We start from the raw sequence: 15,267 nt of genomic DNA on the forward strand, positions 1-15,267 counted from the left end.
TTTCACTGAAAATTGGACTCAAATTTGAAAGTGAATGAAACATAATCTACTTTTTGGACTAGTGTATGAATCAAAATTCGGGAAAGGAACAGTTTTGGGCTGTGCCTGTTGGTCCTTCCGCAACCATTTTAATGAATTGTGTTTTGTGTATCATTGAATAAATAAATAAGTGTCCTAGAAACCAGGCCTAAACGTAATACTAGCCTAAGATTCGTTCTTAGCTTTGAAAAAATAATCTGTATATTGAGATGTACTGACCAACAATATAAGATGCAAAGGTTGGGACTTGCACATCAATGAACCTCCAGCCTCGACTGACAACAGTGTCCGTCTCGTAAGGGTACTTGGCCAGTACGTGTACTCCGAACGACAGCAGAGCTAGTACATCCGGCGAAGACTTTCCGCCTTGTCGCGAGGGTGAGATCTGCGAATATTACATTTGAAATTCATTCATTTATTTTGTTCTATCATTCAGAATTACACAACTTCTAGGAAATTACCACAGGCTGAAGCACAGAACGATTCCAATTCTAATTCTTACAACAGTCCATTTACAAACAGAACATTTTACAGAAATTTTACTAGCTCCAAATGTAGCTAGGTTATTATTTCACTTTCACACTTTCGAGTTACAATTTAATTTACAATCCAAAACAAACAAATAAAGATTGAATATAAGAAACTTATAATTGGATTGAATTAAAAAAGGCCAAACTATTGAGAAACTAAAAATATTGCGTACAATATTAAATTCAATATATTAAGGCAAAATATTTTTTGATTCTTTGATTGGAGAGTTTAATTAACAACAGACTTTGATTGGTATTTGTGATAATTTTTCCAGATTATTGTAACTTCATAATGCTTAAAATGATGAAGAATTTCTAATCAATTCACAATTACTTGATATCACAGTACATATTCGCCAGTACTGAAGGTTATTCATTATCCATCAATAGAATTATGTACTATTTTCTACATAGTTCGGGTCCGCTGAACCTCAGAGTGACCAATTGAAGTGGAATTTTTCTCATGTAATGTCTTGGTTGAACAACAATAATAATATATCGGTTGCTTCCGTTCGTTTTGTTTGTACTATGAGTACGAAACAAGAAGAAATTATTCGTTCACTTCAGGAAGTAAAAGAAATAAAGATATTAATGTATAATGCCTAGTCCACACTCTCGCCAAGTCGCTTGCCAAGTTACCAGCTTGGCCACGTTGGTCTTGCCATCCACACTGCAATGTGACGAGTGCCTGGATGGGATTTATTTGTGGATGCTCGGCTGGCCACTCGTCTTCGCTTGGCTGGCCTTCGCTCACTTGTCTCGACAAAAATCGGAGCGAAGGCAAGCAAAGGCAAGCGCTGGCATAGAAGACATCCACACTCTCACGCTCGTCGGCATCTGTACGCACTTGGCGAGAGTGTGGGAGCGGCATTAACATGTATTATGAGAATCATCTATGTTGATCAGTTCTAGGCTATTGAATGGCATCTTTATTTTTAGAAATTTATTTTTGTATTTTGATTTCTTTGATGTATATTGTGTTGAATTGAATAAAAATTGATTGATAGATAAAAAACTTACGGTGAAATTGTAGAGAGTGAGGAAAGTGAAAATGAAGGCGACAACTGTGATCTCGGACTGAGGGGAGGAGAGGTGGGGCGCGACGAAGGAGGGCGTCATCAGCAGATGCACGATCAGCGCCACGAAGAATATGATGAACGGCTGTGTGTTATTGCGACAGTACTGGTATTCCGCGTCACCCGCGTTCAGCTCTCCGTTCGAGTAGGCTATGAACAAATTCGACCACCTGTCGACACATGCGATTATCTATAACGAGTAGACCATTACAAAAAGATGTCTTCTCTGATTGGTTATACTGGAATTAATCAGGATTGGAATTTAACCGGCTTTTGTGCAACCGGTACTAAGTACCTGAATGATTAAGAAAGTTCAACAGCTGAGTCATACCATAGAGAAACAATAGCATAAGTAGATATCCCATGGTATAGGGCGTTTATGTCGCAACTTTTACTGCTATCTCAAGACGATTACTGTCGATTATTGTCGATTTTTACTGTTTTGATCGGGTAAGAGTGTATGAACGGCACAATATGAGAGACTACCAGCGTCATAAAGCTTCACAGGAAAGAACTACGTGGACTATCAGCGTGAGATAGCAGTAAAAGTTGCGACATAAACGCCCTATACCATGGGATATCTACTTATGCTATTGTTTCTCAATGGTCATACTTTTGTCTCAATCCCACACATATGCTGCACCACTACCTCCGTAACTCGCTCACTCACTTCCATTATCAACAGGTGCAATTTAGTGAAAATTTCACAATTACTAAAAATTACATAGTTAATCTTTATTGGAGTTGAAAATAGTTCCACAGTTTTCATAGTTGAAAATCAGGATCCAAATGAGACGGAACAGACAAAAATAGCACATTTGAAAACCAGTGCTTTGACCAATAAAATACCAGACTTGTGAGGTTTAAGTTCATTTTAGACAAAAAAAATACCTAACTGAACTTTTTTATTCAGAATAATATCATCTACAACTTCTTTTAATTGGAAATTCAAAATTTTCAAATCATTATTCCTGAACCGAAAATCAAGTGACGAAGCAGTGTGTGATTTCATAAACTTAACCTTTGGACAACATAAACATTCTATCAAAATTTTTGGAGAGAAATAGTACAGGCTCAGCCTAGTTTTTCCTCCAATGTCATAACTTCTATATTATGATTATAGTGCTTTGTACAATGAATGAATAAAATAAAATAGCGATAAATAATATCCCTTTTAATAATAATAAAATAATAATAAATATCCCTTTTAAATTCCAAAATGACGTTTTTTGCATATTTTTCCTATTATCCAAAAAAATTAAAATTTATCATCTTCTAACTGGTTTTATTTGATTTCCCAATTAATTTCACGTAAGAATTAATTAGGTAATTATTTTTGCACTCACTTTAGGTCGCCATAAAATAATAAGATTAAAAATTTGGAGAAAAATGTGCAATTCTCCGCCATGATTTTCTTGGTGATAATGCATTTTGAAAACTAAGTTTACCGGAACGTTTTTCTTCATTTTGATGTAAAAACCACTCATGAAGTTTGTCGGTCTATTTCAGGAACTTCTTGTATAGTAGGGATTAACACATCCATAATCCACTAAGAAAACTTAATTAAACAGGCATTCAATAAATGGTTTAAAAATAAAAAACCGGAAAAGACCAGATTCACTCAATAAACATAGTTGTCAAGGGATCTCTAGTGAATTTTTTTTGAAAGGTGCAAACAAATGTTCAGATTTTTCAATTTTCTTGGATCATAGATTGATCATTTTCAATGTGATTACTTGAACTTATCGAACGAATAAAACTTTGTGACTCACCTTCGAAACAGATGGAAGTCTTGCTTTCTTGACAGTGCTTGGCAAGTGGTGACAACCATAACAATAAGAGATCCAAAATAAATAGCAGTTGGTAACATTGATATCAGTCCATCAAGGCCGAAAAATAGGAAGAGAGAAACCATTATTGCAGCCTGAATATTAGCCATCACAATCGGCCAGATATGTCTGGAAAATAATAGAGAATGCAATTTTTTTCACCAAAGTTTTATAGCGTATTGCTCAGAGTATTATGAATACTAATACTGATGAATATTACTAATACTAATATTGATGAATCATAAAACTTCAAGGTAGATACAACTCACAATTGGTAGATATTGAGACTAATCTTGTGTAACAGTAGAGTATGTTCTAATGTTAGATATTACTAGCACTTTGTTCTACTGGTATATATCGTTCACAATATTGGTAGATGTTGAGACTAATCTTATGCAACAGTGGAATTTTTCCACAAAAAAGGTAACAAATGTATAAGTTGCTATAGACAAAACAGATAGGCTAGAGACATTTGACTAATCCTTTGTAATCAAAGGTAATCAATCCTTTGTAATGATCCTTGAAAATGAAAGGATTAAATATTTTTGAGCATTTCTGGGAGATAAGTTCCACAAAAATATCATCATTTTCCTGGCAGAGTGATCATATTTTCAGAATTACCGACTAACAAAAATGTAAAAATGATCAAGTTATATCACCTGAAAAATATATCCTTTCCATAAAGGAAAATCAAGTTATATCACCTGGAAAATATATCCTTTCCATAAAGGAAAATCAAGTTATATCACCTGGAAAATATATCCTTTCCATAAAGGACAATCAAATAACATCAATAAATCAAAAATAACGGGAACAGTTCCGTATCTGGTGTACGTATTAAAGATATTGAAAATATAAAATGTAGCACCATTAAACGATAATAACTGTATACTGTATTTTGAATAACAAAATATTGCCATTCATAATGAAAAAACCTACCCTCCCCAATCTACCCTTTTACCTTTAAAACATTATTAAACAGAACATTTTAGGTTCTGAACAGATGTCCATTCTGATGTAGCGATAATTTCAATATCGATAATAAGGAAATACACCAAAAATTAATTCTATGAAACCATTACATATGCTAAAACCCCTATTTTTAACTCAAGACCAAAAACTAATTCAACAATACCATAGGCTGATTACCAGTAAGGCTCAACTCACACTTACGCGACTCAAGTCGAGAAGAGACTGCGACTCTAGTTGCCACTCATTGCAGAATGTGTTTTCAAATGGTGACATTCAGACCAGTGGACTCTAGTCTCCGCGATCTCACGACTGTGAGACTGAGTCGAGCGTCGACTCGAGTAGCATAGTACCGTACATTTTTAAGGAAAGTGAGGTTATGTTTTATGAAAGTGTTTATGAACAGTTTCATGAGTTTATGTTTTATGACCATTGGTTACGGTTTATGTTTTTTAGATAACACAATATATTCATAATAATTATTATAAAATTTGTTACATGCGCAGAATGACTAATTGGATTTCATATTTTTAATAATGTGAGGTTAGAAATGGAGTAGCATGGAACTGAATTAGTGACAATGAGCAAGAAAGTCGTAGACTGGAGTATCCTCGACTGGAGTCGTACGATTTGAGTTGAGGTAGTGTGAGTTGAACCTAACAGTACCAGTACTACTGATTACCAGTACCATAGGTACTTCAATAGTCGTGAAGTGTAAACATAACCTATTTTTAGACAATTTCTATCTAAATTTGGGAAAGGAACAGTTTTGGGCTTTAAGCCTGTTGTTCCTTTCCCAATCATTCATAGTTGAGAATGATATTGTAACCTATGTATCAATGTATAGGCTGATTAGCTATTGCTGAATTCTAAATATATATTTATTGCTAGACTAATAGTTACTTACCTATAACTGTGTCGACCAATGGTGTTAATTATTTGGCGACAGGAAGAATGGATAGCGGAGAAGGGAAGGAGAATGACTGAGCAGAGGAAGTTGTGCCTGAGTTCTGATTGGCTGTCCAAGGAGAGGCTGCGCTGCACCAGAGGCAGCTCTCCACGCGAATATGTGCTCGCAGCTGACACCAGCATGTCTTCAGTCAGCTTCTCTCCACCATTATTACATCTCTCTTTCCAGTCTGCTGATACTGCAAAACAAAATATTTTGAATTATTTGACTGGAGTTGAATAGTAGAGAAAATATCTACAATATGAGATACACATCCTGGATATCATTAGAATAGAGCAAATTATTATGCAATAGAGTTGGGTTACACTTCGCCTTCAGTAAAATGAAGAGTTCATCAATAGACGTGACAACAATCAGAAGTTGCCACGATAATGATTAATACCGTATTACTATTTTTAATTTTTACAAACCATTGTAGTATGTAACAGTATGGCAGTATGCGTCTACTACAACACATCTACGACCACACATACGTTTTTCTAATACTTATTAGCGAATTCTGAGCTCAATTCATTTTGGAAGTCCAGCAATAACAATTTTAAACACAAAAGTTTTTTAAGGGTTTTGTGCTCTGGATAATAAATAATTATTACAAAACAGACTATTTTCAAATAATTCAGACAAAATCATTTACCACCTTCATTTTCCTCTATATCGAGAAGTTTCTTGAAGAGACAAGTATTTCTTTCTTCATCACATAATGCTTGTCCTAAAATGCATTCAAACGCATTAATTCAAACTTGAATTTATCAAACACTGAAAGTTTGACGAAAACGAATCAAATTATTATTGGATTAATCAAATCATCAATCTACGAATGAGACTGACAATTGGTTTCTATTCTGAGTTATAAATTGAATAGTTGAATGATTAATAGTTGTTAATTATATAATTACTGAGAAATAGTTATTTCGAATATCCAAGGAAAGCTATATAAATAGAACTAAGGACTTCTGCTACTGCAAATACTGATCGAAGAACTAAATAGCAGATTGAAATTTGAAGAATGAACCTGTCCAAAAACTGCGCCCAGACCGGGAATCAAACCCGGTACCTCCCCCTTGCCGGGGGAGCGGCCTTACTACTTCGCCAATAAGGAACTCTATGAACAGCTTCATTGAATTATAAAAAGTAAATACCAAATAGAAGACTGCTTATGTACTGCAAATACTAACCAATTTTTTCTAGTCAGTTTTTGCACTGAGCAATTTTCTTAATAAATGTTTACTTAACATTCGATGGAAAGGCATGATGAGAAATAACACACGCTAGTAGATGAATAAGCAATCAAAATAAAAATTGAGCGATTTTAATTTGTTGATGAATCATTGATCAAAAAATTATTTCATGTACATTCTAATACATTTAATACCATGGATTTTATTTCATCTAATTTTTGTTAAAGGTGTCTGCCCATTGCACCGTATCATACTACGACCGGTATAGGAACGGCACATGCAACAAAGAATAGTTCACGTGTATTATTGCCTGGCAATAATACAAGACCGTTCCGTAACCGTACCGTATAGGAATGTGCCATGACCGGTCACCGTACAATTTGTCGGAGAGAACATTTTGCTAGCTATGTTCCGCTCCGTTCCGTTTACGTACCGTTCAACAACTGGTTTAAAGCCGCGTATGTAGAGCGTTGTAGACCCGGTTGTAACTAGTATAGCGTATACGCGTATGTGCCATGTGTAGCAGAAGTGGAAGTGGTATGCACGGTCATCATACGCGTTGTATACCCGTTTACAACGTGTATGAAACGTTGTCGATACGTAGCAGTGGGCATTGGCATGCATGTTATGTGCCGGTCACGTTCCTTTACCGGTCCTAGTATGATACGGTGCAGTGGGCAGACACCTTAATACTCTTAGTCGAGAGTCACATAACACAACTCGTGAGAAAAAGTTAATGCAAAAGTTTTATTTTATTTATTGATCAATGAAATTTAATTTCGTTGATACAAGTTCATTGAGTTTCCAGAAATAGGAGATGATATTTCAACTTGAGAGTCATTTGACTGTTAACTTTTTGAAAATACTCGCAAAGTTGGATATATGTCAAAATATAATTGGAATTAGAATATTTCTAGGGTTGAATTTCGTTGCTGGACAGATGGATAACGTTCATTACTTACCGGAAGCTTTGGTTTTGCTGTCTTGTTGAGGTGTCTCGTTGCTTGTACTCGTAGACGGTTTCGCTTCGAGGTGCTTCATGCGGTCTTGTAACTGATCACTGCTTATGAAATCTTCTCCCGATGATAATCTGATAATGAAAAGAGACAACATTATTGATAATTTTATTCAAATATACTACCTACTTAATAATTGCATGGATTCAATCTACCTAGAATTATGAGGTGAAAAAGTGATTACTCAAATATTGTCAAATCCGACTGAGTCATTGTCAATATTGTAGAACCGTTCCATAATTGAATAAAATATACATCAAGACACATAGGTCGCTACAAGACAACATATTTGTGTTTTTATTCAATTATTGTCAAATCCACAAAAATAAGTTTATTTAAAACTAGACTCGATTTTCAACGTTATACTTGACATCATCATCAGTGGAAACTATTGAAACTCGAGTCTGGTTTTAAATAAACTTATTTTTGTGGATTTGACAATATTTGCGTAATCACTTTTTAACCTCATCATGGAGAAGTTCCATAACATTTGTGGAGACAGTGTAAATTTTACCTAGAATTAATTTGAAATTGAATTCAGATGTGAGAGAATTTGAAGAATCAATGAAATTAATATGGCTATAATCGTGAAAAACGAAAATTAAGCAATGAATTGATAGAATAACCTGATTTGGATTGTCACAATAAACTTTGAGAACTTCGAATGTGGCTCACTGGTGCACTCAAAGTAGAGTGCAACCGTCAGTCTTACAATAATCTATAAATCAAGGATCAAGGATACTGTTATAGAGTTAAAAAGTTGATACATACAAAATACTAGCTAATAATTTTGTCAATAGTGGAAAATCACTAAGTTTGGAAATACTAATTTGAGGAACAAGTTGGAGACCGGCCAACTTTACTAGCCAAAGGGAAGAAAAGGGAATTGGTGAAAATGTTGCAGCAAATAGTTGGAGAGTTGGAAAGTCAACTTGTACACTTATCCACTAGTAGTTAGGGAGGTATAATTGCAATAAATAAATGAATAATTAATCAATTATTCATTCGTGAATATTTATTTGTTCCAACTTCTCAAGTTTGTTAGTCATGTTTTTGAAGGATTCTCTAGCCCAAACATCACTCATCCATCATCCTTCGGGTGGAGGTCAAGTTTGTCGATTAAAATTTCAGGAAATTACTGTTTCGAAAGACGAGTATTCAAGGAAATCCTTACCTAGCGAATACTTCTTTTGCAGCTCGCCTAGCAAGCTTTTCTTCTCGAGACATGGCAAGGCAGGCTTTTACATCCAGAAAATTATGCTCACTCATACCTGTTAATAAATGAAAAGAGAATAGAGTTACATAAATCAATCAAACATTTCCAGATATGAATAGATACTAAAAAGAAATCGACAAAGTGTAGTCTATGACATTCAGGACCAAGCCACACGAAGCGTTTTTCAGACGAGTCGGCATGGCAGGGCAGGAAGCTTTCCGATTAGTTGATTGGGTTGGCGTCCAGTCCTGCCGGCTCATATAAAAACCGCTTCGTATGGCTTGGCCCCAACCTTAATTGTCAGCCAAAGAGTCATGTAAATGAATTCAACCTTTAATTGCAGGCGATCTTTTAGGTACTGTGGAACCTGACTCCACCTGAGGGTCCTTTGTAACTAATTTTTATAAGACTCACCGGCTTTTAAGCTTTTGGTCCCTGGATAGCCCGTAGAGCATTGGTTTTCGGCATCAGCCTCTTCACTGTTCCTTTGAAATGTGTTGTCACACTACTTGAATTGCAACTGAAATCTTGGGCTTTAGTCTAGATTGGCAGGTTACAATTGATAGATTACTTTCTGGGCGACCTGTATTTACAAGCCCTTTACAATCAATTAACGATTTCATAAGTTTTATGACAAAATGTTAGTAATAAGTAACAGACAACCCTATTTCTGCACAGTCACCACGATGAACGCATTAACTGACATACTACTTTGTTCTACACGTTCGGTTTCCCCCCCCCCAAAATGCTGGTTCAATAACCACTAGCCAACAATTAATGAATTCCCTAGACACTAGAGTCAATCATGTTCAATCAAAAATTTATAATTTTTTCAAATTAAACATACCTTGGCCTGTCTCGAGACAATGTCGAAGAATGGTGGTCGCCTCCTGATGACCTTGTTCAGATGCCTTCATCAGCCAATAAACTCCTAATCTGGCGTTTTCTTCCGCGTCTGCATCCTGATCTGAATTCATAACATCAATCAACATTATAATGATAAATTGAACAAATAATAACGATACATATTAGTGGCTCATTTGATGAAATCTCCGTACTAATATCCTATGAAGGAATTTGGCGAGGCTTTAACGTACAAGCAAAACGTACAAAAAGTACATTTATTGAATGAAGCAGTATATCAGGGTTCGATTTTATTGAATCTATGTTTACAAACACAGATTTCATTAGTTCTATGACAAAATTTTAATAAGTAATAACAGACACATTTGTAAATAAAGAGAAACTATTTGAATCACATTAAGGAAAAAAACTAAAGCTGAATTCTATAATATTTTTCAAATGTATATAATCCATTGGCATAAATATTGCACAGTTTTGGAAAATTTACATTCTTCGATTATTCAGTTTATCAAGAGATAATTGACATCTTGTGTGACCGAACTGCCCATGTCCATCTGTCTAAAAATAGACAGACGCAATAAAAAGTGTTTTTTGATAATATATTTTTATGTTGATTAATTTGACAGTTACCTGTAGTCTGATGGAGCAGTTCCTTAGCCAGTACAACTTGCGCGTCTGGACAGTCATCCTCAGCTACTTCACTGCAGAAACTCTTCAAAGGTCCTTTTATGCCATCTATAATTTAGAAAAAGTTTAAGAAACAGCTTAAGCAAATCTATATCTGAGAAGTGCATTTTCAAGAAATTAAATATTGTTTATGAATCATAATAAAGTTATATTTCACTTCATTTGAAGAACTTATTAAGTAAAAAGGGTCCAGGTTACCTTAGTTGACAATAGTATTCGAATTAGACAACCAATAGTTTTTGATCATATATGATACAAGATTGAAATATTTCACTTTATCTTTGAGTTCAATTTACCACCATTCATTTTGGGGTAAAGTATCAATAAGTGGGCCACCTACTTGGAGTCAAGATTTGGTTGCAACCTATTCATGATGCTATTTTGACGAAAAAACTAGAAAAATTGGCAAGCAAACGGAGCGAGAGTGGTGGAAGATACTACTCGAGAAGCCGTTTTTTCTAAAAGACCTTCTGTGATTGGTTCTCGTAAAATCAATCACGGTTAAAATTTAACCGGCTTTTGTGCAACCGGGCCTTAGTCTTCCTACCGGTCCAACATGATTGAACAAGAAATTGGATAGTGAATGGCCTGCTTAAAGAAGCAATTTGGGCTATCTTCAATTTATTCGGATATTGACTTTTTTACCGAGTGCGTAAAAAATAAAATGACCACGAGCGCAAGAGTGTGGATGACTACTACGTATGCCAGCACTTGCCTTCGCTCTAATTTTGAAAAAACAAGACTAGGTAGCGAAGACGAGTGGTTCCTTACCACTGATCTTTCTGGGGCGTTCATCTTCTAAACTGTAGATTCTAGTCACATTGCAGACTACAGTGTGGATGGCAAGACAAACACAAACCGCTCGTCTTGACCATTTGGCAAGCGACTTGGCAAGAGTGTGGTCAAGGCATAATATAAATATAGTCTAAATATCTCTCTATTTTGCCGGCTCTTAAGCTTATATTGTAACAAATAGCAAATATATTAACTAGAGTATGGTAATTGATAAAAATCAAATAAGATTATTGATAACACACATAAATTCCAATAGCGTAATTAATGTTGGTTTAGTCTACTCATAAGATGTTTTAGAATGTTTTTTTTTTAATAAAATGAAAATAATTCTTCCAGTGTGCAGTTTGTTCAGAAAGCGGCACCTGAGTTTAACAAGCAACGCAGCAAATTACTAGGTTATGATATTTGAAGTCAAGATTAAATTAAATTAGTCTTGAAAATAACTTTGTTTTTTAATACTTCCAGTCCTTAATGAAAACATTATCTCTCACTTACTGTATAAGGTCCAGTGCTTTCTGCTAGATTTCACTGAAACTGGGAATACTGCAGCCATGTTTCAATCTAAATCAACTATTAAGCACACAATAAATATTGTTTCTATTAAATAACGGGTATCATTTTAATTTAAAATGAGCAAAAGCATTCATCAAACAAGAGCATTGATAAGATACTGATGTTTTTCACTTTTAACCTCACTTAGATGTCATCATATGGTATTATATAAATTTGCAAAAATTCGTCAATTATGATAGTTCAAAACTAAAGCTGATCCAACATAAGCATTAAGCTTTTAAGAATATTTTCAGAGAATTAACAATAAATCCTGTAATTTGTACAAAATTCAGGTCACAACATATCGAAAACATTCATCTTCCATTTTCTTTTAGCAGGCAAGGGGCAAAAACAAAAAAGTAAATTTGGAGCCGTCAGAGTGGGACGACAAAAACAATTACTATTCCCATTTTACAAATGAGACAAAGTAAGACGACAACAAATTAACTGTTACTGCGACAGACTGGATCACTATCTGGATATTTTGAGTTCCAGATATTTCAATTCCGCCATCTGACAAACAAATAATTTGAGTTCCAGATACTCCCAATTCCGCCTAGCAACATATTTCGAGTTCCGGATATTTCCAATTCTGCTGTCTGACAAATATTCGGAGTTCCACCCAGCAACAGTTTTCAAGCATAGGACATTTAACATTGATAATTTGAGTTTCAGAAATTTCCAATTCCGCGGCCCCAGTAGGCTAATAAAAAAAGATAGAGTAAGCCATGCTAATACCCGTTTCATCAACCTCGTCAAATATCCTTGCCTTAGTTGAATCATAAATAAGTGAGTAAATATCTATAAAGTGAGTAAATATTGCTATTAATCATGAAAAAAGGAAATATTTTAAATAAGTAAAATATAGTGAGAGATTATTTCTGTAATCTATGGTTAAATAGACCATTATTTGAAATTCAACCATTTGTTCAAATAAAGTTGACACTCCATAATACGAAATTGCAGGGACTAGAGAAAAACTTCGAATATTATTGAGGGTTAATATTATTATTTGAAATGGGAGAGGAGAGAAAATGGATGAATTATTTTAAAGAAATCCCCGTAAGTATGTTCAAGCACAAAATGCAAAAAATATGCAGAGTGAGTCTTGAGTCATATGTATGGGAACCCTTCAATAAGTTGGAGACTGTTATAGATAATAAATACTGTAACTTTCAGGGTAAGTTAGTCATACTTTACCTTTTGACGTACCAGTACAACTGAATTTCAACCCCTCATAAGGGGGTGACTTTAGATGTTGTAACTCGAATATTTTAAATGTAAACACTCATTGTGTGGTTCGTCATTTAAAAGTAATTTTAAAGCAAGAAGGATGGTATCAATAAACATTTCCTATTATACTTCTATCCAAAATGGCGGCTGATTAAAGTTTTAGTTTTTAAAGAAATAAGGGGTTGTATCTCCTCTTCTTCATCTCCTACGTCTACTTTATCCTCTTGTTCTTCTCCTTCATCTTCGTCTCCTTTTTCTTCTTATTTCGATTTTCTTCTATTTTACTTCTTTATCTCCTACTTACCATCTACTCTTCTTCTTCTCTTCAACTCCTTCTTCACCTCCTCTTCTTCTTCTTCTTCTTCTTCTTCTCTTTCTTCGTTTCTTTTTCTTCTTCCTATATCATTTCATTTTATTCTCCTCAACTCCTTCTCCTCCATTGCTTCTTCTACACCTTCTCCATCGTTTCTTCTTCTTCTTCTTCTTATCATATTCTTATCACTTCGTTCCCATTCTTCTAATTACCATATTTTTCTTCTTTATCCCCATCCTACTCCTCTTCCTCCTCCTTCTTCTATTCTTTCTCCTCTACTCATCATTATCATATTTTTCTATTCTTCCCATCATCATCTCCTCTCCTCCCACTATCAATAAGAAGAAGAGAAGAAGAGAAGAAGAAAGAAGAGAAGAAGAGAAGAAGAAGAAGAAGAAGAGAAGAAGAAGAAGAAGAAGAAGAAGAGAAGAAGAAAGAAGAGAAGAAGAAGAAGAAGAAGAAGAAGAAGAAGAAGAGAAGAAGAAGAAGAAGAAGAAGAAGAAGAAGAAGAAGAGAAGAAGAAGAAGAGAAGAAGAAGAAGAAAAGAAGAAAGAAGTAGGAGAAGAACAAGAGGATGATGAGAAGATGATCAAAAGTTCTTTTTTTTTTCTCTCTCCTCTTCTTCTTCATTTCCTTTCTTCGTCTCTTCTTCTTTTCTTATCATCATCATCATCATCTTTCTCCTTCTTCTTCTTCTCTTCTTCTTCTTCTTCTTCTTCTTCCTCGCCTTTCTCTTCTCATTCCAAATTATCTTCTTATCACTTTGTTCCTTTTCTTCTTCTAATCATCTACTTCTCCTTCTTCTTTAACCTCATCCTAATCCTCTTTCTTCTCCTTCTTTTATCTGATCTTATGGTTCTTCTATTTTACTTACCATCATCATCATCATCATCATCATCATCATCATCATCATCTTCTCATTACTCTCCATTTTTTCTATCCTTCATCTCCTCAAAAAATTGATTAAGGAATGGAATAAAATAAATATAATAATGATGAATCTTCCATTTCATCAAATTAAGCACCTTCATTTCCAATCACTATATTACGATGTAGGTATTATAATTATAAAATATACATATAGAAAGATCTATAATAATAATTGATAAATCTCATGTTGATAAATAAGGGAAAATAATGATACCACAGCTACCTCCAATAATTATAGGTGGTTGTGATAATGTTATTTTTCAATTATCATCACACTAGAAGTTATGTATCCTGATTTGCATCGGAACTCCTTTTGTCTTTAGAAGTATTTACATTATATTGATATTATTATGTATCTTCGTCCTGCTTTATTGATCTTCAAAAGTAACATCAACATTTCTTTGATTCCTGAATGAATTATTAGGTTTGTTGAATGTTAACAAGTTTCAGATTTCCACAAGTTCACTTCAGTAAACGGTAGTTTACATACCGCATTACCTGAGATGTTAAACACAGAATATTTTATAGACAAATAGGTTTTCCATAGCTATGGGGAGAAGTAAACCCCATGTCGAAACCCTCGATAAAAACAACGTGCCACTTAACTAAAAGTACTTTGATAAAAAATAATTTTATTCGTCTATAAATAGGCTTACTTCAAATACTTATCGAGGATTGACCGAGTTAGTATTTAGCAACAATTGTTATCCATTGTCTGGGAAATTCGTAAAAAATACGACCGTAATAGTACGCATCCCGTAGCTTTGCCTCCGTTACTTTGAAACGGCATATAGGCAAGGTATGGTTCGCGGGGTGATACCCCTACTTTAAAAAAAACATACGCTCCAGAGTACCTAGATCCCTAGATCCAGGAAGCTCTCTACAGATGTTCGATGTTTTTGAACGGGTAGTATTGTAGTCAAGTGACTCTCCGTCGATAGGCAAAGCTACAGGACCCGGACTGTACGTGACTAGATTTCCCAGGATACTGAAATCAATAGTCAACAGATGAGATACACTTTATTTCTCCTACTATCAGTCATTTATTGGGCTAGGGCTAACCGATAACC

At 34.7% G+C, this 15,267-nt stretch overlaps 1 protein-coding gene across 1 annotated transcript; it reads right to left on the minus strand.

The window, feature by feature from the left end:
* Positions 1 to 202: 202 nt before the first annotated feature.
* Positions 203 to 12,074, minus strand: LOC120351933 (wolframin-like). Its single transcript, XM_039430854.1, has 9 exons — positions 11,665 to 12,074; positions 10,318 to 10,422; positions 9,671 to 9,790; positions 8,782 to 8,878; positions 7,554 to 7,681; positions 5,351 to 5,591; positions 3,418 to 3,603; positions 1,590 to 1,815; positions 203 to 424 (listed from the first exon to the last, which is right to left on the minus strand). Exons 1-9 carry the CDS (start codon positions 11,720 to 11,722, stop codon positions 218 to 220), a joined length of 1,368 nt encoding a protein of 455 aa, XP_039286788.1. The 5' UTR covers positions 11,723 to 12,074; the 3' UTR covers positions 203 to 217.
* Positions 12,075 to 15,267: the final 3,193 nt, after the last annotated feature.

This window comes from Nilaparvata lugens, chromosome 1 (assembly GCF_014356525.2).
Source record: "Nilaparvata lugens isolate BPH chromosome 1, ASM1435652v1, whole genome shotgun sequence".
NCBI lineage: Eukaryota > Metazoa > Arthropoda > Insecta > Hemiptera > Delphacidae > Nilaparvata > Nilaparvata lugens.